The sequence below is a fragment of the Anopheles funestus genome, chromosome 3RL (assembly GCF_943734845.2).
Source record: "Anopheles funestus chromosome 3RL, idAnoFuneDA-416_04, whole genome shotgun sequence".
Classification (NCBI taxonomy): Eukaryota; Metazoa; Arthropoda; class Insecta; order Diptera; family Culicidae; genus Anopheles; species Anopheles funestus.
Window position 1 is genome coordinate 41,956,832 of NC_064599.1, and position 24,661 is coordinate 41,981,492.

Genomic DNA, 24,661 nt, shown 5'->3' on the forward strand with positions numbered 1-24,661 from the left:
TTTTGGATTATTATATATTTTATAAAAAACAAAGTGTTTCATTGCATTATGTATGACACATTCATTCACAACGAACAAATGACAGTAATCCGATAAAGAGATTTCTTCAACAAGTGCCAACAAGCTCTTCTAAAGCGCCAGACAGCTCATCCGTCTAGGTATGTGCAATCAACTAAACGACGATCAGCTGGTTTGTGTTTCTGACCGTTCAATATTAGTTATCAATTACGTCACGTCTGCACTTCAGACGATGCGCCGCTAGTAACTGATAACACCCATCATGCGCAAAACCTATCACCACAGCTGATGAGACCCAATGGTAATAATCATTCCACAAACCATCTTCCATTGGGGATTGCTTTAATCCGTTTTCTTTTCATACTAGGTATAGCTCGTTCGATTTGAATGCTACAACTTGTATTGTGCTACCTTTTCATCGTTTTCGTATAATAATTAGCTACATGCAGTGATGTTGTCGCTTCATACTGTTCATTTTTTTTATAATGCCTACGGGGAATTCGATCATAAATCGAAACAGAAATCAGTGAAGTAAATCATTCCAATGTTACAATGACAGATTATCGGGATGAAATGTGTGAATGCTAGTCATTCCTTCCATGCATTTTACTACTGCATTCAATACAAGCCCTTAGCAGCACGTGGATATGTGGAAATGGAGAAGAGAATAGATGACACATCCTCCAGCTGTTGATGTCGTTGCATTACGGATCATATTGCAACGCCATCTTTCGACCATTTCGCTCAAGCCCATTAAGGGAAGTAATAGATGAAGACTCTCCCGCAAGGCTTCTTCACCGAACGCTCCCAAGCTGTCTGGAGCAGCCGATTGTCTGACGGTACGGCCATTCTCGTCGCAGATGTATCTCGCTTGCGTTGGATACGTTGTTGGGGTTATTGTATGGTCGCACGATTTCCCATGCTCCCGGCAGCAAGACTAATCGAAATAGATGGCGTAAATCGTCCCGACAGCAACCAGACTCGGTGATGCGTCGTAGATGCACGTGGCGTAGCTGTCCTTCTCCGGGTCCCACAGGAACTGGGTGATTGCTTTCAGTCCCTGCATGTACCGTTCGCCGATGGTAACGGTGACGATGATTTTATATCTGCAAGGTAGCAACGGTACGAACGCGAACAGAACAGGTGGTTAGGCTGTTATCAATCATACCAATATTGTCCCCGAAATGATCCCTCGAGTCTTATTTGTACGTAAAATGGATATTACTTTCAACAGAACAAAAGGATGCTTTCTAACCAGCATGAAGCTGCTTACCTTTATTACAAACACACACACACAAACATCCACACTAACATGTACGAAATACGGGATTATTTAGCATGCCGCTGGGAGTTGGAAAACAGGCGAAGACGATCCCTTCTGAACGTTTCCCGGAGACAAATTCTACACTGGTATGGAACGTTGACAGCGTCAAGCGGCTTAGTTAAATGCCTGCTAAGGCACCGGCGCGAGTGTGTGGTGTATGGAAACAACAATTCATTTAAACACAGCTCCAGTCTGGAACAGTGAACAGAGCAACCGAAACTGGCAGAAGGGAAGAAATCATACATAATTTGTTCGTGTCGCACCATAACGTGATTTATAATTACATATAAATTGTTTCAGTGCTTGGAGAAGGGAAATTGCAGGAATAGTACGCAAATATGCGTACAAATCATTCAGCCAGCAGCAGCATAAAGTTGATTATTTATTTGCAAGATGTGTTAAGGGAAATTGGGAGTTTTTTTTCATAAAAATGAAGCTTAAAGTTTTGTAGGACGAACTTCATCACGTCACAATAATATAGATAATAAGTTTTTACGAAATTATCAGTATGACAAGAGTGTAGAAATCCTAAACTTCGCAAAGTATAAATAAAAGATATCAATTATTAAATCACAAAACCGAATCGAGAAACAATCAAATTGGATCAAAGACAATAAAACGAAAGACATAAAGATAAAATTTTAAATCGGAAACAAGAAAGGTAAGTACTATAAAAAGAGTACTCTTTTTATTTACCCACAAATTTCGATATATTTTAGTCAAATGCAGATGTACTTAAAATAGGGTCAGAAAGGAACTCATAAATTACGTCAAAGAATAGAACCTTGAAGCATAAATATTGGAATTATTAATATATGATTTGTATGTTTGAAAGCACAATAATAAGCCAAGTTATCTTGATTGGACATAGCAAAATACTGCAAGAACATTGACAATTCTACGCGATTACTCAAACATTGCTTGTAAGTGAAAACCTTACCGAATTTATGACAATTGCTTGAATCTAAGTGTCTAGTAAATAGAAAATGTTTGTCAACCTCAATGCACTAATCTTGAATATAAACCTAGAATTAGACGTAACAGAAAACATGGTAAAAAGCGTCAAAACTAGTGAGTGTTAACATATTTAAAATATTAGACCATAAATGTGGATGACTAATAGTCAGGTAAGGCAAAATCATTAATACACAAAACAGAATACGCCTTTTCAATTTTGGGTATATTAAAAAAGATTAACATTCATTGTGTTTAAAAACATATATAAACACTACAGAGGTGTAAGTCTATAAACATCTATGGGTCAAACAGATTAATAAAAGAATTATCTTTTGAGGCGATAATAGTTATAGTTAATGAAATACAAAAATGTTAAAACTATTTCTATTAGGTTAACGGTTATTTGTTTGAAAACAGCTCTAGAGGACAAATATTACTATATGTCCATTAAATCTGAAATAAAAGAGTTTACTCTAGGTTGTCGAAGATTAAACGAAATCTTCATCCGTGATAAATAGCCTGGATACAAAAGGTGAGGTTGTACTGTGTACGGTACTCAAATACATATATAAAGTTATTCAAGCATCGAACATAAGACATCGTCTATGAATAAACGGTCCTTAATTGAATCCTAGGAAATTAAAATATATTTAGACCGAAATCTCGCGTGTATGAAGAAGATGAATTTTAATCTTTAAATTTGACGACAGAAGTTTCTAACAAACATGCTCGTTTAAGATTGAAGCCCCAACTTTTATACTTTTTGACTTTGATGATTTAGGTATCAGATAACTCCATCCTTCGTAGACAACAAACTAAGATTAAAAACGTTGGTATAACTGAACAAAAAAGAGAAAACGTATATTCAACAGAGCCAACACACAAGGTGACAGTTTAAACAACAATTAAAATATTATTAGAACGCCATTAATTGGTATGAGTTGTATGAAAAATTATTGTCATCAGTATTATGATTTGCATGGTTTAATAATTAAATTTAAATATAGAAGAATTTGCAAGTAAAATAAAACTTGACCCAAGTTTGATATTTTCCAACATATGTACGTCGGAAATTTAGTGCTCTTTTCTCAGCTTACCCCTGATGACTATAATGAAGAGACAACACATAAGGAAAACACACTCCGTTCAATGTACAGCTTGGTTGACTGCAAAATTCGTCCTACGCACCAATGTGTGCAATCCGAACATTACCATGGACATGTTATTCCATTTTCCGAGCACAAAAACTCAGCAAAACCTAGCAGTAATAACCCTTGCTCCGTGCGGTTTCGAACAATGCACAATGTTGTACATGGAAAATGAAAAGCATGTCTCGGTGAAACAGCGAAGAGGATCCGACCACTCAGTCAGCACAACAACTGATGATGTTGCTACAAATGAACCCTTCGGCCGATCTGTACCGAGCGAGAATCAATGTCAGAGCGCTCCTTAGCATTGGCAGGCTCATCGGGAAATGGGTCGCAAGTTGGGTGGGTGGCTGGGACCTTTTCTTCGAAATCGACAGCATGGAACGCTTTCGAGTCGTTAATAGGAAAAACAGTTAGAACAGGGTTGGGGAGAAAAAATACCGATGCAAGACTAGAGCAGCCGAAAGGAAGTACCCATCGAGGGACAATTGGTGTGGCTAGGTGGTGAAGGTATGAATCCCAACGGACTGCTGTTCTTCTGGTTAGAGAAGGAGTTGTGAAATGTACACCACTGCATTTGCTGGGTGTAGGTAAGCAAGAAATTGAAGTTTCTTTAGAAATATTGTAGCACATGACATGATCTGGCACGTGATAGATTGAAGTTTACTGTAAAGCTCGAATCTATCTAGCAAACTTTTTTTATTTTTTGATATTCTGCTTGTTACTCAGCGTCCAGCGTTTAAGATATTCAATTCATATTGAGCTTATATTTGGATAAAAGTGAAAACTCAAAGACAAACTTAATAAAAATCCTGTTAATTATTCACCTAATTAAGAAGAAAAATGCCTTAAAGAAATGATTGCTGAAAGAGTTTCAAACAACATTCTCGAAGGAATTTACTATAACTAAGTATCTTAGCATTCTGTAGAGCAGTAGATTAAGAATTCACACATGTTATGGAAATGACACCAAAGTACTCAATTAGTGTTTGTAATTTCTAAGACCTTAAGCATAAGCTTAAGCTTTGGACACTCTCGCAGGAAGACAAAACCGACTGTAGTATAAAAAAATAAGATAGTACGCTTTAATGCTGTTTTGCTTCCAACTAATCAAACTACAAGACATATCGACTGGCCATAGTAACATAAAAAACCGCATCAAACTGTACTTACAAGCGAGCGATGACTATACATATATTCTCTCGGATGTTAAAATCTTTTCCGACTACACTTAATTATACTGGAGATTTTCCCCGAACCCACACTATCTCGCACTATGTACGCACCTGTCAAACTTTAGCTCCTTGACGCGCGCCTTGATGTCTTCGCAGATTTGTTGGCACAGCGAGGGCGCAAAGTACGAGCTGTACTCGACACCCTGCAACGATTTATCCATGGCTTCCCGCAGTATCGCTTCGCACGCTTCCCGATTGAATGGATTGCGGGAGCAGAGCCGATACGACGGCAGATACTTGCAGATCGGTGGAATGTCCGACGCAATCATAGCACTGATCGGTGGCGGTAGCACTGGATTGCACTGGATCACCTTCAGATTCGTAATGGCAAGGCTCACCTTACTCAGGCTGCTGCTGTTGGCCCGGTACCGATTGGTGATGCTCAGTGCCGAGCCAAGGAACTTGCCCGTTTTCTTCCGTGTCGTTGGTGGTACGGACGGGGGAGCACTTGTCCCCGTTTTACCCGCCCCTCCACTGGGACTTCCACCCGACTGCGGATTATTGGAAGACATTTGTACTGGCTGTTGCTGTTGAGACGATGGCTGCTGTTGCTGCTGCTTCTGGGCCCAAGTTAATTAAGTCACCAGCGTGTTAAAAAAGGGCATTCGCAGTGTGCGAGCAGGACGCAGGACGCAGGACGATGACGTGACAAAAAGTTTGCCCAACCGTTCGGTCAACCGGGTGGCGTGCCAGTCACCATCAAAGCGCCCGAAATGGATGCAAAGCATGAAAGGGGAGAAAAGTTTTAATCAGTGTCAGTTTAGCGAAGATACACGGAAGCAAAACCAGCACGGTCACACACGGATAGGGCAGCACATACAAGAAGGGAGCAAAAAAAAAATAAGGGTGACAGGGGGTACAAAAACTACCAGCAAACCAGGACAAACATTTAATATTACGCTACACGACCAGGAAGCGGAATGACGCACACCACCAAACGAAGTCACCCGTCCGTGGACACCGTGTTCTATCAACTAACTATCAACAGAACGAATTACCTCCATTATCAAATCGTCTCCGGGGACCCGCCCGGAAGATCGTTGCCGTTGATCCCGCTGCCAGCGAACCGAACGTCACAGCACCTAATGGTCGACCCGACTCGGCAGTCGACTTTCGATTCCACGTCGGGGGCATCGATTTCAGCAAATAGTTTAGTCGCGATGTGGGGCACGAAGGACCGCAGGACAGGAAGGACAAGCTACCGTTGCTTGTCCTGAACCAAAAAAAAAGGAAGGATTTTGAGCACGCTTTTGAGAACGCTCGTTAGTTTCCCGTACAGTTGGAAGCGGCACGATTTGCTTTTGATGGAAGAGAGTTTGTTTTCCACGTCCATTGCCACATCACAACCCCTTTCAGGCCTGTTCACAACAAGCTTGGGCGCTCCAAACGTTCCCGCACAATCCCGTCCGATATTGTTCGGTTCGGTAGTTCGTGCTCGCGACAATAAGTGCCTCTATCCGTTGTTCCGAGGGAAAAGCGGGAGCTAAACATCAAACGAACGCTTCGAAAAACTAAACTGCACGCCAAAATGTGTGTCAGGCGGAATGGATGTTTGTTGGCTGTTGGTTGGGAGAAAAATTGGTCCCATCCAATGTGGCATCAATGGCACCGTTGGGCTGAAGTCATAGTTTATATGGGTAAAAACGGAAACTAGAAGAAATAAGTTTTATAAATGATTTTTCCAAATATTCTGAGCTCATTTTTATACTTTTAGATTTTTTGAGTTTATCTTTTATACATACTTTTAACGTCCGTAATTAGTTTGTTAAAATTATTGTTAACTAATTGTTTAATGCCATTTTAACTCCCCAATTGATTCCTCTTTTACATAAAAAACTGAATCAATTTTGCGTAATAAAACTTTTTTTTTTTGCTCGGTTAGAACGGCCTGGCCGTATCAAGACTTATTTTACCACGTAGCAGGATAGTCAGTCCATGCTACGGGAGACGGTCCGGATGGGATTTGAACCCGGTCCCTGCCGTGTGGACGGCCGCCGTTTTTAATAATAATAAAATAAAATTAATAAAATTAATAAAACTTTGTTTCAATATGAAAATATGTTTAAATTTACCTTTCTCTTTTACCAAACATTATATTCGGGCGTATTGTTCTTGAGAGATTATATATTTAATATTGTATAGTATTTTCTAAATATTAAATTTAAAAAATATGAGATATTGAACATTTTCTGAATCGTTTTTAATGTAATTTAATTAAACAAACAAAACAATTTTTATATTAGCATTTTAGGCGCCATTGTTAGGCGCCTTATAAGCGTCATTATTGTCTTATTTTTGTACGTCAGTTTTTTAAGATAAACTAAATCAGTTATACAACAAACTGTCAAAAGACGTCGGTTCACAATCGGTCCGGGCGGTTAAAGAACTTACTCGGTTTAATTGTTCACCTTTAAAGCCATCCCGAACGCGCATCCATTTTTGATTACCCCAGCCAACAAATGCTTCCACTGTGCGTCAGCAATCGAATTGTACGTGTATGTGTGTCTTGCAAGTGCGGGAAACGTTCGGCTGAAAAGGTGAAAGAACACAATAACGGGCAGCGATCCGTGCAAGAAGCCAAACCTAATAACCCTTCGCTGTCATATTAAGCGGAAAGTTATGACATCGAGTGTGCACCCCGTGGCGACACCATGTCAACGGTTGACCTTGAAGTGAAGGGCTGGAAACTCTAAAACTCTCAAACCGTGCCCCAAGCTTCACGGGTAGCACACCCGTCAAGGTTCCCCTAAACAAACGAAAACTCATTTACGTTAAAGACGCACAGATAAAAGTACGACATTACCAGCAAGTCATGTACATAAGGCGAACATGCTACGGGCGCTTTCGGGTTTCATTTCGACGGGAATGGGTTCCATCCTTATGAGGGCAAAGCTGAACCCACCGCCAGACATCGGTATTATGGGTACAACTTACTTAATCGTTCTGCCGCCTTGCATAAACACGCGCCCTGGGTTCTGCTACACAACGCAAAAAGTTCCATCGTTAGATGTTCCAATTAATCGAGCAATCGTGGTCGCTTTGCTGCTTCCTCGACTCTTTCTTGGGGTGAAAAAAGGGGAGAAGACCTCATTTACTGTCACTGCTACCGTTCCTGTGTGGGGCTACGTTTTGCATGAAGGCTTCACTTTGCTACCACAAACGCAGTACAAAAGAAACCCATTTGGGAGTTGTTTTTCTGCAAGTGTCTCTTTCTCCCTAGGAGCAGTAATTCAGCACCATGAGAGGGAAAGAGGAGAAGGCTAAACGTACGGCAGAGGTTAGTAAGAGATCTGAAAATAAACAACACTTGTTTGATCGATAAACGAAACTGTCTATGGGATGCTTCTCTGTAAGGTGATCGTCGGACGAAAGTTATTCGTTGCTTTAGTTCCCAGCATGATGGTTGTGAGTAGAGAAAATAACAGCAGTAAACGACAGTGCTGGATAGCAGGAAGCACATCTGTTGTAGGCCGCCCTTTTCTCGTAGATGAAGTTTAGCGTCATTCAAATTGTATCGCAATAGCTTAATTTAGTAAGTTTATATGGAAGAGAAAATGTCTTTTTATTTTAGTGGAAAATTACGAAAGTGTGTTTGATTACGATGTTATAGTGATTTTGATAAAATGAAACGCCTCAGTTTACCTGTTCCACATATATACTGTGGTAATTGGTGCATCAATGGAGACGCCTAGTCTTTTACGTGAGGACCGCGTTGAACTATTTAATTTCGTTGCAATTGTTATTCATTTAATTCCATAATTACATTATTTTCATCTCGGTGCGATACATATTAATATGAATTGGTTAATATTCTGAGAATTATGAATGAATGTAATGTATCTACTTTTTCACCAATAATCTATGTTTACTCCCTTCGGTAATTCGAGTAATTTTCTCAGAAATGAGACTCAACACACATTGTACGTGTTTAGCGAACCAATATTAGCAAATGGTACGGCAAAATTAATGCAGGAAACGATTATTTTTACTTTCATCTCCACACGTTAGTGTTCCACACGATAGAACCGGGTATCAAATCCCATCCGGAACGCGTCCTCCCGTAGCAAGGACTGACTATACGGCTATGTGGTAAAAATATGACTTGTAAGCCAGAAATGGCCGGCGTGCCCTTAGAGGTCGTTAAGCCAAAAAGAAAAAGAAAACTAAAAATATAAAAATTGAAAAAAAGTCTTTGACTGACGTTGCACAATCAAGTTTGGTTATTATATTTTGCACTGAAATGCGTGCAAATTACCATTTTCCTTTCGTTTAGCAGCGGAAAATCAATCAAAACGCTCACCTAGGTTCCTAGCAAGCGCAATGTAACCCTTTCAAACATCATAACAAACCCATTTTATTCCCCGTCAGCTGCAATGTAACGATCGTCAATGTCATTTCTCTCACCCCAGTCCTCACGAATTGACACGGACTTGGGGTATTAGAACCAAATTTAATTCTTCCCCATTTACCACACACCATCCCAAAACAATGTGCCGGTGTCATTTGTCGTTTGATCAAAATGAAGTCCTTCTCATCATAACAGGAAAGTCAGTTTTCTCCCTCCCTAAATACTCATTCTATTGTTTTTTATGCCATTATTAATACCGACGACTATTTTTTGTTTAACCTAGAGAAGCACGTCACTGACAGACTCCATTAGATATTCATCGTTATGAAATGAATGGAGAGTGATCCTTTTCGGTAAAGGATGAAACTAAAGCCGGACACCATAATTTACTGCTCGAGACAAAAGACTGCTACGTGCAAGTTGATGTTTCCAGCACCGGACTAGCAGACAGGATCGGGCGGAAGGATGTGTGCTCAACTTCGAAAGGTACAGAATGGACTTGCCGTCTGGACGACCGTTTAGCATTCAACGGCAAAACCATACTACAAAAAAAGCCCAACGAACGACACTCGTTCGGTAAGGTCAGTGTGTTCGGGAGGTGGTTTTTTTCTATTCCTTTATCCCCAAATTTCATCACCACGCACAAAAACTAATGGGCAGCATAATAAACGATGCAATCTAATGAGTGTCTTGTCGTACCGGTCAATGCTCGATACAGACGAGACGAGAAGGACACCAGTGAAAAGTAATGCTAAAAAATACTATTCATCGGATGTTCTTTCGTTGTTTTCGAAAAGTTCGTCAAATTACCATTCATATCACATAAAACAATTGAAAAAAGGAAAAACAAAACAATGAATCGAAATGAATTTTTGTACGAAATTTAGTTATATTAATAAGCATGTTTTTATGTTTTATTTTAAGAAGAAATTGAATAAGGAAGCAAAGTAAACTAAAATTTAATAACTTTTCAAACAAAGCTGTTAATATTCTTCATATGATTTTCCATATGAGCTAACTATTTTTTTTTTCAACATGCACAGTAATAAAATGTAGTTTTTGTTGAAATAAAACTTAAATATTAAGATATCAAATTGTACGTTCAGACATAAGAAAAAAAAAAGATAATATTTAATATAAAATTAATTATCTGAAATCGTTTTAGTAAACCACATATTCCACTACCACGTAATAGCGATTTAATACGTATGAATTGCACTTTTGAAGAGTTTCGTTCTTATTATAGCTTTATCATCATACCTGCGGTTACGGCCAACCTCACAGTCATGCTAACCGGACATCCCTTTCATCTGGCAGTACAAACCCTTCTTTCGTACATCATGACCAACGTGTTCTAGAGTGGGCGATGAAACAACTCATTAGCCGTCATGTAATTCGTTCTATTACTCGCTTTTTTGTATCATTCATATAGTGCTACCCTACTAAAGGATGGTTGTGTAAAAGCTGGGAGAGGAAAAAATACTCCCGTTGTGAGTGGTCTTGTGCTAGCAAAACACACCACCCGGGAGATACGTTATTCACGTTCGCGACCATAATCCTTTTTTTAGTTGGATCTTTCCAACGTACCGTTTGTTCTGTAGCGCTCCAAAACCCTTGCATTGGGGTTACGTTTCTCTCCCTGTACTCTGGATGGATTATTGTGCTTTTTGTCGGTGATCTGAATAATACAAAAATGTTGTTTCAATCTAACCACCGCTGGCAGTTTTTGGTGAATGGTGGATGGCACTGTCAACCATCATGGTTCACATAAAAAGCAGTGGAACGAAAATTAATTAAAACATTGAACCTATGCACAGCTCTTTATAGGGTGATCGTTAACTGCGCATAGCGAAAGATGTGAGGAAACATAATAATGGAAAAGTAAATTAGCTTAAAATTGTATAATGTTGTTTTATTGCATCCTTGAGTGAAATTAGCATGCATAATTTATTTCATTCTATCGATAAATGAAGTATTTTATTCAACGTTCTTAGTTTTCTTCTACTGCTGAAACAAAGGCCCGTATGTTAATAAACCTTTCCGAAATAAACTCAAATGACTAATTTACTGTCCATAAACTAAACATGTATGGTATTTAATTATAAATTGTACACCCTTTACTGTCAATTTGTTTAAAAAAAATCTCCAATGTTCTGCTGTAAATTGATTCATTTCAACCCTATAAAATGGTCGTTTAGCTCCATTGTTCGTCGTTAACACAATGTCCTTTCGATTCGTTCCACCACCGTGTGGTAATACAATGAAATATTTAAACATTGCCCATTTAGCGTTCACATGTCGCGGATGTCATGTCTTGCTTAAGCGCCTCGCCTACATTACACCTGTAGGAGGACGATTTTATTCAGCGATACAACGTATCAACTCATCCATTACATGAAACTCAACGTTGCCCCTTCGTGCTCATTAGAGAGAGAGATACCAAAAACTCCTGGTCGTGTTTCATCGGGAACATACACACCGACACGTCTGCCGGCTTTGCTGATAAATCTACCGCACGAACCCCATCGTCAAAACATTGTCTTTATGTCGGGAGGGCTTTATGAAAGAGCAAACAACTTTCGTCTGCGTTTACCGATCCCTCATCCATCGTTGCCATTCCATAACCGTGTATGAACCCGCAACGGCACGCTATATCCTTCGACCCGAAGCGAAAAAGCCTGCCCCAAAAACCCTGGGAGTTGGAACGAGTTAAACATGGATCATGGAATTTCTGCCGTACGTAAAACCCTATCCCGCGCCGGTCCGGAGAGTGTAATAAGTAATCACGGTGGGGTTAATGAATTTGTTTATTGTTTGTCCAGATGCGAGCACTTCAGCGGTCAGGCATGGCTTGAACCACGGTTGCGACGGGAGTTATGGTTTTCTACAGTTCGCCATTGTGTCTGTGGTGGCGGCGTCAGGCGTAACGTAAAGGACACTTGAGACGGGCCGAAAAGGACGCTGCATCCACTGGTATCGAGGACCCTCCGGGCGGGTTTTTTTTTGTGTGGAGTAGGAATGAAAACCCTTTTTTCGTACGACCGCCTGTCAAAACCGACCACACTGTCAGACCGGACCGGACCCAGCCAACCATCGTCCGGTGAGGATCGACGAATGAATAAAGACATTAATGGGGAAGTGTTTGTATTGTGAGCCGTATGCAACGGATAGCGGATGGACGTGGTGGTGTTTGTAGTGTTTGTTTTTATCCCTTTATATCCACACTTCCACGCCTCTGAACCTGCGTTGTGGTCAGTGGGTTGAAAGTTTATCTTAAATTGATTTCCACCGCCGATGGTAATGATGTTGTTGGCTTGACATAATTGTTATGCTCGCAAACTAATCGATCCGTAGACAACCACAGTCAAGAGTGTTATGGGGTGACAAAAGGGGTTAAGCAGTTTGACCTATATACATACACATTATGAGCAATAACATATCATTGTTTTACCGTTGTTGGACAATATGAGCACTACAATAAAACATACAAACGCATAAGTTTTATGTATTTTTTCTCCGTTTTTTACGACTTTTTTGTTTGTTGTTGTTTCAATTATATACAAAAGGAATCTTTTTATACTTTTTACATTAAAATTTAAAAGGCTAGAAAAAATATTCAACATAAACGTCTCTACTGGTCATGTGGACTACCTAACAAGACTTCAGGGGATTGATTGATCACCAGATTAGAATCTTATTTGTTCTGCGATAGTCATTGAGTTCTCCAATTGCTCTGCAATAATTAAAAAGCCAATAATTCTTCTGAGCACCTTTTGTCACCTATGAATAGAGTGAATGTCGCAGAACCGTATGTAACTGCTGGGACTATTAGGGATTCCAAAAGACCTCAAAGGCGTCTTACCCTGGGTATGCAATCATATGCGGTCTTGAAATCAAAGAAGAGATGCAAGGAGTAAAGCTCCTTGCTCCGCCATCTTCTCATGGTAAAGATCTCGTATGTGGTTGATTTTCCGTTTTAAAATTTCATCTGATAGTTTATAACTATCTGTTCTACGAATGAGACAAGTCGATCTTGTAGTATCAGGATCTTGTAAAATATTGTAGAATCAAGGAAAATATCTTGTAGAAGGTATTTCACGCCATAATAGCCCGGTAATTGCTGCAATCTAATTTGTCTCCCTTCTTGAATATGGAGTAGATGACAGGAGATGCCAAGATTCCAATCACAAGCCATCGGTCCACTATCCCATACCTCATTAATAATTCGTTTATATATTAACATATCTGGAAACTGAACTGATCACTAAACAATTCATCAAAATACTAAGGCCAACACGAGAGGTCCTCTGTGGTAACTGATCCCCATCATTATTTCGACATGAGATCACCTCACGATTCGTATGTTTTCTTGTTAAGTCAGCAATAAGGGTTCGACAGTCCTGTAGGAGGAGTAGGTTAGTTCATCCGATGGAATAGGGCCAAGAGAGTAAGAGAGAGATCGCAGCTAGTAGCCACTAGAGGGCGCGAGTGTAATGATCCTCTCTTAAAAGAAAAGAGTGCGTGGATTGGAGGCAAAAATTTGACCTTATATGGGCAGGAATCAGGAACGTGCCGAGAGTGCATGCGTGGGGATAAAGAAGGACGGTCGCATTAGCTTTTGGACCGTGCGAAAATACACTAGGATTTTAACGTCGCAAAAAGATAGATAGTTGAAGATAAGTATTCACCGCATCCGAAAATTAACAAAAGCATTACTCATACTGCGCGTAATAACTAACCTTCGCATTTTCAAACGTTGAACTTATTTAACATATTATAAACATGTTGAGATTTTAAATAATATTTCATATTCAGATTCTGCTTAAGATAGAAACAAACAGCGATATTCTACTATGATGAAATGATGTACTAAATTAAGAATGCATGAAAATTACATTCAAATAAATATGAACTACAACAGCAAAAATATAAACTAAATGATCAAATATTTATAAACCTCGCAAGCCTCAGGCTGTGTTTAAAAAAGGGGATGGAAGAAATATACCGAACCCGTTAGACACGTGTTAGATTCTAACACGTAACACATCCAATCAAATACGACACAATTAAGAAGAACAAAGAACACAACCAAACACATCACACTAAATGGTTCACAATTTACTCCAATGAAGACAGGTTCTTTATTTATCCGTTTTGATTGGTTGTAATAGAAAGATGTTTTAAGAGTTTTACGATAGTTTTGTCTTACTTTCTTGTTTGGTTTCCGTGTTTGGTGGTTTGCTGCGTTAGTAGGAAGCAATACTTCTTCATGGATTTCTGTTGCATCCTTTTTCATGTATGATTCAGTATACCAGACGGACGACTGATCCAAATGTATGACAAAAGTTGATAAGATGTTTAACTACGACAATGTACGAGTATGACGACGAGCAATGCATCTTTCCGATTACTAGTGCTGTTATGATTTCTATTGTATTTCGTTTTGTTTCGGTATCGCGCTAGAGAAGAATTATGCTTCTTTCTGGACGCTATTTTGTTTGTGCCTTGATTGATTTGTTGTTTGTTTTGCTACTCTTGCACTACATTAAGTTTTGTTTAACTTTTGTTCCTTTGTTCCGTGTTACACTAATGCACAAAATGTACGAGCACAATGCAGGTTAGCATGCACAGGATGTGTTAAAATTTGCTAATACTAATGGCAAGAAACCGGTACCACAACAGAGCAACGATAATATTTTTTTTTATTCTGATTTATATTTAAACAAATATAATTGCAACTAAAAGGAAAATGATTATGAAGACAATTTCAGTACCACTTCCTTACATGTTTAACGCACATTAAACAGATTCCAAACGAATGGACAGCTCAAAATATAACAAAGTTATCTAAAGTAATATTATGATAATGCACCACCAAGTCGTCGTTTTCTAGTTAGCACGTTGTTAAATACTTTATTTCTCTGTTCGGCTCAACCACAGCAGGAGTTTTGTGTTTAGAAACTTTCCTTTAAATTTATGTTAAAATTTATTCCCTCTTCAGCTACGGTACATCTTCATTTAGGATAGTGGTTTTGCGTTTTGATCTCTTGCTTGTTATATTACTTGCATTACGGAATGTTTACATTTAAGTGTTTTTTTTTGTTTTTGTTAATTTAATTTGTTTTTAGTTCAGCATAGTTTACTCACGACACAGTTAATATGAATAATTTCCTTCGTTACTGTTTTGTTCCATGGTTTCAAAAGCGTACCTAACTGGCACACCAACGGCACCAGCAAGCGCTTCCGCCGTTTGCCACCAATACATTCCACGGATGTGCTCTCGGTCCCGCACTGTCCACCGTTCGCTTCGCTTTATGATTGTATAATATTGTTATAAAAGGGAGATATATCAGGATACACTTTTTTCCACATAAATCACAATTATAGTAAGAAATACAGTTTTTTCTTGATTTTGTTTATCTGTCTTCAGATGTTTTTCTTTGCTTTTACTGCTTTTAGTAAATATATATATATTTATGTATATATGTATAAGTATGTATAATAACGTGTAGAAGATTCTCATTTTAACGTCTCAACAGTAAAATACTTCCACGTGGACTAATACGGGTGATATTTGTGTCTATCGTTACCACAAACGGTCCGTCAACTCTTACGATTGTTTTGTCTCTCAAGTCGATACAGATGTCCGGTCAGTTTTGGTTTCATTACAAATAAGGACGGCCAAGCCGTTTCTATCCGATATTCCTTTCGCTTCGTTTCCTTTGGCGAAAAGCTCTTCAACATGCCCTCTCTCTGTGTGCGTTTGTTTTGTTATTTTTATACTGCTGTATCGCGCCATCAGCGAACCATTTAATCTTTGTGTTATGTTTCATTTTAGTATTTTTGTTTTATCTAGAACATTATGGCACTAAACATATATTTTTAGTTTGCTGATTTATCGCATATCTTATCTTACAGCTACATTTCCAATGATGGCTTTTAAAGCGCCATCTAGAAATTGTCCCTCGTTCCAGCAAAACACTCTAGTTAGTGTTTGCTTTAGATCAGCAATGGTTGCCCTCATTTCTATCTCACTAACGATCACGTATCGTTCCGGTTCGTTTAGTGTTGTCAAAAATTAGTAGTATACTTAAGATAAAGCCTCAGATGCAAGTACAACATCTATACGGTACGGTACGCGATGGTAGCATTTTTACCACAAGTTTACCACACGAATGCATGAATAGTCGCTGTTGCCAGTCTGCTACACTACACTTTATTTCATATTCATGCTTCGTCACGGTTCAAACAGTTGCTCGTAATATTTAAAAAGCCTAGTTGTCGGATTTGCTTAATGATGTTCTCTTGCTTGTTTCGTCGATTAGTGATACTGTGTGTATGTGTGTGGTTTGCTCATAAGATCATTTCCATCAGCGAACAATGTATATTTTATTCTTGTCGGCAATTGCAACGGACGCTAATGATATCTATATAAGTATATTTAGGTATACATACATCTACAATTCATAAATAATGACGGTATCCATGCACCTTGCGTTAACTCAGGAAATGTTTCCAGCTGTTGACAATTTTAGACGAAATCTTTCCAATGCGCAACGATTAGTCGCAGCATATAAGCTTAGCTCATTAATGTCAACCAATCTTTTACTATGAAACTCATACTGTCGGTAATGGAAGAAAACAAATTTGTCAACAAATTGTAATAGCTTTAAAAACAAACTCATATCACATTTCATTCATATTACGCTACTCACTTCAAGCATAGTTATGATTAAAATTTACACATATCGTTTTGGAAGTATGATACCATTGACACAATATAACACGCGATTCCGTAAGCGATACGGTGACACAATATCACAACAAATCTCCATTAGTGATACATTTGAAAACGTTAGGCAAAGTTCATATTCATTCGAATTTCTTTTTCCATCAAATAGCGTCAGCGAAAGGCAGATGTGTAAGGGATTGGGTGACAGACATTTTGCAAACTGCAGAATGATATAGTACACATTACTATATATGGAAAGCAATAGAATGCAATAAGTCACCTATGGTAAGTGCATAAAAACTTTCAACTCATATTACTATAATTAGCAGAGTTTATGGAACGTACACTAGGTCGAAGAGAGAAGGTACCGACTTTGTGGGTTAGTTTGTCGGCCAGTACAGAACATCAATCCCTCGTGCTAAGTTTATATCTGTACTGATATAGCCCAACCAATCTAGAATAATGTGTTTTTGTTCATTTTAATGGTTCCATTTTATAATGCAATCCCTTCGTATGGAATGGTACATGTTTAACAATTCCTTTAAATATTAAATGAGGTTCCATTCCATTCATACGCATAAGCACTCGTTTACGTTTTCCTAGTTCTTTTCATTCAAATTAAGACTACACTCATAGTTTTTCCGCATTTGGCTTTTCTAAACTATGGCTAAATATTTGGCTTTGGATAACATAATTCAAATTCATTTCCTTAATTTTGTCTTTAGTATCTGTGACCTCAGTCGAATTTTTAAAAAATCATTTTTAAGTTTAATCATAACGCATAACAAAATTCAAGTTAATAAAATACTTGTGCAACGTTTAAAACAAATGAAATAAAGGATGTAGGTTTCTTCAAACCAAAATAGCGTTTCTCATGGAACAAAGTCTCTACTGTTTAAACACACCACAAACGTCTAACTAAACTAAACGAAATAAATAACTAACACAATATGTACATGCTAACTCAAAGGAACATAAACAGGAATAAAAATAATCGTTTTCCTAAACATTCAACCTAAACCTTGAAACTGTACTGTACCCATAATCGTCCCTCAAGTAACTGCTCTAATATGCAACAATATCTTACTTATAAAGATGGTTAGGTTTCCAAAGGAAACACAAAGTTAGTATGTTCGTTCGCTTTTCTTTTCCTTTATTTCACCACCACGCAGGTCTAGTCTACATTCGTTTGCTTGCTATATCTCCTACAATTTGGCTACATGATTTATCCCATCGGTCAGGTCAGCTTATGCTTTACTTTGTTTCTCCTTTTGTTGCTTTGCGTTTATGATCGACCTATGATTTGTTAAGTATGTGTTATTTATTTATTTATTTATGTTTTGGATTTGATTTTGCTACTAATGTTATGAAAAATTGGTCCAAAAATCGTGCTCATCCTGTGTTTTACGAAAGCCGTTCACCGGTTTGATTCAATGATGCAGCATTGATGCGTGATGCGTTTGCTTAGTTGCAGTTGCTGTTCCGCAAACTGCTCAGGTGCGAAGATCGGTTCTTCTTATTTCTTCAGTCAGTGGTACAGCTTCCTGTACCACAAAACACAGAAACAGGACAACAATTCAGCGTTTAAAAGAATGCTTAGATGCTAGTGTATGTCGCTTGGTTTGCTAACAACAGGCTTTTCCTTTTGCAGTGAGAATGCAGCAGCATCGACGGATAATCGATTGCGATGGACAATTCATAGCAGCAGCAGTGCATTATACACTTTGCTTTTATTTTCCGGCTTCACCCGGACTGATCTTTTTCAGTCCGCTTTTGTTAAAATTACAAATCGATTGAAGCAGTGCGCTGCGGTTACCACTACCACCGGTAGACTCGTCGCCGGAAATTGACTTCGCAAGCTTACCTGAAGCGCTGGAACCGCCGGCATCGGGTGGAAAAAGCGGTAAGGATGAGGCAGGCCCCGGAATTGGTGGTGCCGATGGTGGTGGCTGAGGGGAACAACTACCACCGCTGTCCGTGGCATGCGGTGGCGGTGACATCAATGCATCCTGCGGTGAGGTAATGCTGTTTGCGCTGTCAGATTTCACGATCCCTCCAGTCGAGCTGGATAGATGCACCGTGGCGGTCATACCGGACGATGCCGTAGTTGGCGGACCGTTATTCAGTTGCAGAGAATTTTGTGCACGTAGCTTTGCCTGCTTCTGCTCATGTTTCTATTGTGAAGTATCAATTAAAATGTAAAAGCACACATCGAGATATTAGAGTAGAGAACAGAATGCAATCAATAAGGTATGGTACGGTAATAGATTGCCTAGCACAATCGGTACACATTACTCACAGCCTTCTGTTTGATTTTTTTCTTCTCCTCTTCCGACGTCATCATCTCCTGTACCCTAACCAAACGCTTCTGGTTCTTCACGGAGCGCTGTTCCTCGCGGACACGATTCTCAGTCTTTTGAACTGCCAACTTTAGCTGCTCTTTGGCGCTGGTAGAGAACTTTAGATGCGGCTTTTGAACAGCAATAGTTGTCGCGTACAAATCATTAAAATGCCCAGCATACTCGCCGAAGAACGGATGTGTTGTCAGTTGATCCAGTGTAGGAAGCGACGACTTGCAGGCATCTTTCGATAAAATCGATTCCAACAATGATTCTACGAAAGGACAAACAAACGATTCAGATTAAAACAACCAACAACAGTTGACTACTACGACGTTAACTTACTTAAACTATCCGGACAGTCACTAATCTGGCGTGCGTAAGAGTCCTGCAATGGATAGCCCATGCACATCTCGTACAGCAGGTGACCGAAACCGTACACGTCGATCGCTTCGCACGTGTTTATTTTACTGTGCTGTACGAAAAACGGCCGATAGAAAGAAGGTACGCCAAAGATGAAATTCTCCACATCCATCAGCTTCGCAATACCATCGACCACGATGACGTTGCCACAGTGTACATGCCCGCACGCCATACCCTTCGAGTGAAGGAAGCGAATCGCTTCTAGGATTTGTCGTGCATACAATGCTAAATCTTTCAGCGGTAGCGGCGTCCGCCCTTTCGGGCTGCCGTACTTCGATAGGAACGGATTGCACGGGCTAGCGGAGCAGAGCACATCCTTCAGGCTGCCCTGCTTGTAGAACTTCCGTATCACTAGTGCGCCACTATCGTTCGAAGCGATATGCTCGATCGGTACAATGTATGGATGCTGCACACCGCCGAAGTTTTTCAACACCGTATGGATATCCTTTTCGTCAATGTACCGATCGGGACCGAACTCGGTCCAGCTCAAGATGAGGTCATCGCGCCCGCTGTGGTCCCTTGTACTGCTGTTGTAGTCCTTCTCGGTCGAGGTAGTCACGCAAACCTGCGTCGTGTGCTGCTTGCCATGCGACTGCGAGCTCGACTTGATCAGATGGTGCTTAGTCGTCGAATGACCCGGCGAATGTTTGTTTCCCTGCGGTTTATGCACCACTTTGAAGTAATGCTTACGCAAACGCCACCCGATCGGACCGAGCGATTGTCCCAGCGTGTAGACGCCATCGGTGCGCAAGCTCATCGACGCATACTGCAGGGCCAAATCTATCGAAATGAGGTACCGAAAGGAAAACATTAACCACTGGTTTAGACATTACTTGCGGGAAACCGACAGAGCCCACTCCTATCGCGTACTTACCATGGAACGGCGTCGAGTAACTGTCTGGATCGATGAACTTTTTGGTTGGTAACGATGATGCCAAAATGGGATTCATTAGTACCTGATTTATATACTCCTGTAATGCGTTCAACCGTTCAGCAATGAAATCTGGGCGCATATTACCTACAGCAGGAAAGTCAAAAAGGACAGGAAGCCAAATTGGAAGGAGGGAACGATGCATGGGGAAAGGTAGTAAATTAAGGACCGGAAGCAGGAAGGGATGCGAAACAGCGACAAGGTGAAATGAAAGAAAGTAAAGAAAAGAGATAGAGAAAATGTGATCCGATTAAAACCGTATCTCTAATGAAACTCTTGTAGCCACATGGTGGCAAACTAGACTTCTGGGCATTGGGGACAGGACGGCCATGGTGCGGTATCGTGAAGCGCAAGAGTGAGAGTGGTCCGCACTGGTATTGAACAGAACGATATACACCGGATCCGGTTAGTGGGAATAACACAGGCAACTCATAATGGAGGCGTTGCAAGGAAAAAATAGTAACATTGTTCAAAACGTGTCCTTCTATAGTGGCGACTCGCCTACAATGCTACACACGGTTTGTTGGTTGCTAACGTGCTCGTACAGTGCGTGCTATTGGTTAATAAATAGAAAGATCATCTATTACAGCTTGTGAACAAATTTAACAATTTTACATTCAGAAGTAAGAAAAACTGTTATTGTTGGGATTTTGAAAGGTTAAGTACTGTCTCAAATGGGAAACGTTTCCATTTGAAGTTGAGAAACATTCAAAAGTGCGAATCAAAAATGTTTACTAGACTGTCTGCGGAACAACGTAAAAACTGAGTTTTTCCAATTGGCAGAATTTACCGCTTTCCGTCAAAAATGATTGAAATGCCTAAACCCTAGTACAAAACAACATACAGCAAAACATAGTTGCAAAACAACATATGTACATTTAATCTAGGCTTGGGCAATTCGGTTCTTTCTCATGAACATGAACGAACCAGTTCTTTCAATTAGATGAACTGAACGTGAATCGCGGACCTATTTTAAACTGTTTAACTGAAGAACTGGCGAGAAGAACGACCTAGTAGAACCGGACGTTCTTAAATTCGACGGATAGGTCGCTCGTTGATTGAACGACCTACTGTGAACTGAAGAACTATTGTACCTTTATCAAATGAACGTAGGTCGTTCGTTCTTTGCAATCAACTGAACGAACGGTACGGTTCTGATTTTTTAAGCACACTTCTAATTTAATCGTAAAAAAGGATTTTTGGCCCAAGATCTATAAAACAAAACTAAAAAAATAAAAGTGTACGAGCAGTAGTAGGCAATGGGTGTAAAACTTAACCAATTATTAAAGTAATTAAAGTATTGTCGTATTTGATCCATTTAACATCCCTAGTCATCTTCCGTTTAGGAAATGGGTTGATTCCGTTCTGTTTTTCCAAGGCTTCGATCGATTATGTTTTTTGGTGTTAATTAATGTGGCATCCAAATATTTTGCTTATTTTGGAATACAATTTTGCGAAAGTGGTTTAAGAACCCGTAAAAAGTCGAACAACTTCGATTATTTCTTTGGTTGTATCTACATTACTTTTCTGCAAAACTACAAGGATTTAATGCACTTAAACATACTTAAACAAACGTACTAAATAAGTGTAGAACAATAGTTCTTACACATGCGTCACGCACTGTACGCAAGGACGTCTGAAACATGGTACACATATACAACATCACCACACACCCTTAATCAAGCATCATCCATCCTACACCGAAAAAAGGGAAATGGATGCATTAGAGAGCAGTAGCACAGCACAGACATACCATGTGCCATGACCGAAAACCGGAAGATGACGACGCATGAGGGCGGTGTGCATGGAACAGCAAATAGCAAACTGCCTCCCAGTCACTAAGGATATTTACGTCCGACGACAACGAAGCGAACAGGAGAAACATGGGGTGTAATGTGTAAAACAAAAACATCTATCGATCGGAACCGGACTTCTTGCCAGCGCTTTCGTGTAGTGCGTGTTCACACCTTCCTCTCTGCCATACATCGAACCATCCTTTCCTAGCGTACGCTTTTTACGTTATTACTATTTCCAACTGGCGCCAGGCAGCTTTTTATTTCTACAGGCCCAGTTTACAACCTGGTTTACCAGTATGTTGCTGCTGTTTTTGTACGATGTTTTGGGTGTGTGGGTGATATAGGTGCAGTTTTGTAAAAATATGAATTTTATTTTGTATTTTCATTCGATCACTCTCGCTCTATGAATCGACTTCATCTCTAGATTCCCTTGCAATGGGTTCGACTACAATAAAATAGAAAAATTAACACACTTGAACATGAACATTTTAAGTCCGCCTATTCAAAGGATATTTAAACTGGGAGAGGTAGGACAGAGGACGGATTGATTGTAAAATTTCTCCCTTGAAAAACGTACCTTGCGCCCTTCAAGTGCACTTTCCAAGTAACTTATAACCCCACCACTTACCAATTAGCTTCTTGCCGGGGAATGATAAATCGATCCCTGAAATTTGCAAACACTTGTTGAGCGAAGCAAAATCATTGTAGCGCCGGAGAATGCGCCAGCTGTTTTCCGGGTACGGTCCGCGCTGTACTCTCAACACGTACTCCTGTGTGTGTGGTTCGTTGGCCATTTTGCCGGGTGACACATATTGTTGGTGATGGAAGGATTGGTGGAATGGTTGAAAGAAGTACACATGGTGGAGGCAAAAACCGATAAAACAAAAGCATGTCGGGACGAAAAGAAACAGAAAAAACGGGATAGCGTAAGAATACGGATGTGTAACCAGAGGGGAGGGACTAAAAGAAACTTAAAAGCCACCGGAAGCCGTAAGGATATTCCATTCCGCTCGGGCACTCCGGTGTGCGCGTGCTACTAGGTGCGGTGGTGTGACTCATCATCATCGGTCGTTCGGGTCTTTGTTTCCGCTGCATGTAGAGATCATGCTACATGCAAAGGGCGCTACCCTTTGCGACGTGGCCAATCGATCCCAATCGAGATGGACACCATCACACGACACCGGAAACAGCAAGGGACATGGGACAACAGCGAAGACGCACAAATACACACGCACACCAAGCTACTCACCGTATGCCCGTTGATGGTTTGTGCTGTTTCGATCGTGCAACAGCAGGTCTCGGTGTCGTCTAGGGTAACCTTTGTTGTGGTTTCGGTTTGCTCATATAGTGCCATTTGTTGGACCGGCGGTGATGCAGCAATCGGATATTTTTTCCGATCACGGAAAGCAAACAGAAACAGAACACAAAAGCGCTCGTGTTGGTCCTTGCCTCATTCAGACTGCTGCGTCGATGTAAGCGGATGGACTGTTCGGGCCGTCGACGGTGTGTACCTAAAAAAAGAGCTACGGGGATGGCACTACTGCACTGCAATGTTCGATGAAGCTGGAAGAGCGTTGGGGTTGTGTATACCTTCCACCGTTACACCTTTGGGTTAATGTCCTGATTGTTTCCGTCCGGGAAGGAACTGTACTCCCTCTCCGAAAGCACTGCTGCAAATTGGATCTAGTGTTTCATCAGGAACACTCCCAGGGACATTAACACGCGCATACACACGTGTACACTTTTGCTATCGTACACATCCTGCGCATCTTCTCGTACGGGTATTCGGACGTGAACAAAACTATTCCTCCTCCGCTATTCCATTTTTCTTCCGTGTGACAGGGTTTGGCCACTGCTTTGCTTTTCGCTTATGACGCACTAAAGCACAATTTCGGAATGCTTGCTGGCAAACTTATTGACGGGACACCGTGGACACTGCACCTGTTCCAGCATCTGGACGTTTTCCGATTCCACCTGAAGCACACATACACACCGAGCAAACGTAGGACGAAAACAAATCCGCCTGGCCGTAGCACTTTTCCTGCACTGCAGAATCGCACGAAATGAGTGTGTACGAGAAAAGCAGCACACGGCAGTGCAGTCACGAACGGAAAACAAAAACAACTGCCTTTTCTGCACTTGGCCTAATGCATATTCTTATGGGGCTGACCCCCTCCGTTTTTGCATCACCGAACAAACGCACTACAGTTGATTTCTATATTTTACGATTGTTTTACGATACACCAACATGTTGATTGATTTTTCTGTGTAGTGTTGTACAGCTTCAACTCGGAGCTATCGTTCCGAACCGGTGAGTCGGTACTATCCGTTCCAGCAACATCTTGGAACGGGTGAGCAAAACGTTCAAATTGAAATATTAGTACAAAAAAAAACAAATTTTGTTGAAATG

At 40.2% G+C, this 24,661-nt stretch overlaps 2 protein-coding genes across 6 annotated transcripts; both read right to left on the minus strand.

Annotated features, from left to right (window-relative positions):
- Positions 1-955: 955 nt before the first annotated feature.
- On the minus strand, positions 956-4,951 carry LOC125767462 (dynein light chain Tctex-type 4-like). Its single transcript, XM_049434066.1, has 2 exons — positions 4,734-4,951; positions 956-1,124 (listed from the first exon to the last, which is right to left on the minus strand). The coding sequence occupies exons 1-2, from the start codon at positions 4,949-4,951 to the stop codon at positions 956-958; spliced, it is 387 nt and encodes a 128-aa protein (XP_049290023.1).
- Positions 4,952-5,146: 195 nt separating this feature from the next.
- On the minus strand, positions 5,147-24,589 carry LOC125771878 (PX domain-containing protein kinase-like protein). Of its 5 annotated transcripts, none has more exons than XM_049443010.1 (7): positions 23,501-24,589; positions 22,880-23,021; positions 20,399-20,542; positions 19,447-20,304; positions 19,062-19,375; positions 18,627-18,936; positions 5,147-5,239 (listed from the first exon to the last, which is right to left on the minus strand). In XM_049443010.1, the coding sequence occupies exons 1-7, from the start codon at positions 23,603-23,605 to the stop codon at positions 5,181-5,183; spliced, it is 1,932 nt and encodes a 643-aa protein (XP_049298967.1). In that variant the 5' UTR covers positions 23,606-24,589; the 3' UTR covers positions 5,147-5,180. The 5 variants fall into 5 exon arrangements, with proteins under 5 accessions (XP_049298967.1, XP_049298964.1, XP_049298966.1 ...); XM_049443007.1 differs by lacking the exon at positions 5,147-5,239 and having other exon boundaries at positions 14,141-18,936; positions 23,501-23,774; positions 23,842-24,589; XM_049443009.1 differs by lacking the exon at positions 5,147-5,239 and having other exon boundaries at positions 14,141-18,924.
- Between the last annotated feature and the right edge of the window lie 72 nt (positions 24,590-24,661).

What these genes read in the sequence shown, in the direction of transcription:
- LOC125767462 (XM_049434066.1), bottom strand. Translation starts at nt 4,951, where the DNA reads ATGATTGCGTCGGACATTCCACCGATCTGCAAGTATCTGCCGTCGTAT. An exon ending in AAGGAGCTAAAGTTTGACAG is followed by an intron (nt 1,125 to 4,733) that starts GTGCGTACATAG and finishes GCTACCTTGCAG; the next exon opens with ATATAAAATCATCGTCACCG.
- LOC125771878 (XM_049443007.1), bottom strand. Translation starts at nt 23,605, where the DNA reads ATGGCACTATATGAGCAAACCGAAACCACAACAAAGGTTACCCTAGAC. An exon ending in AAACCATCAACGGGCATACG is followed by an intron (nt 23,022 to 23,500) that starts GTGAGTAGCTTG and finishes CCACACACACAG; the next exon opens with GAGTACGTGTTGAGAGTACA. An exon ending in TTACTCGACGCCGTTCCATG is followed by an intron (nt 20,305 to 20,398) that starts GTAAGTACGCGA and finishes TCATTTCGATAG; the next exon opens with ATTTGGCCCTGCAGTATGCG.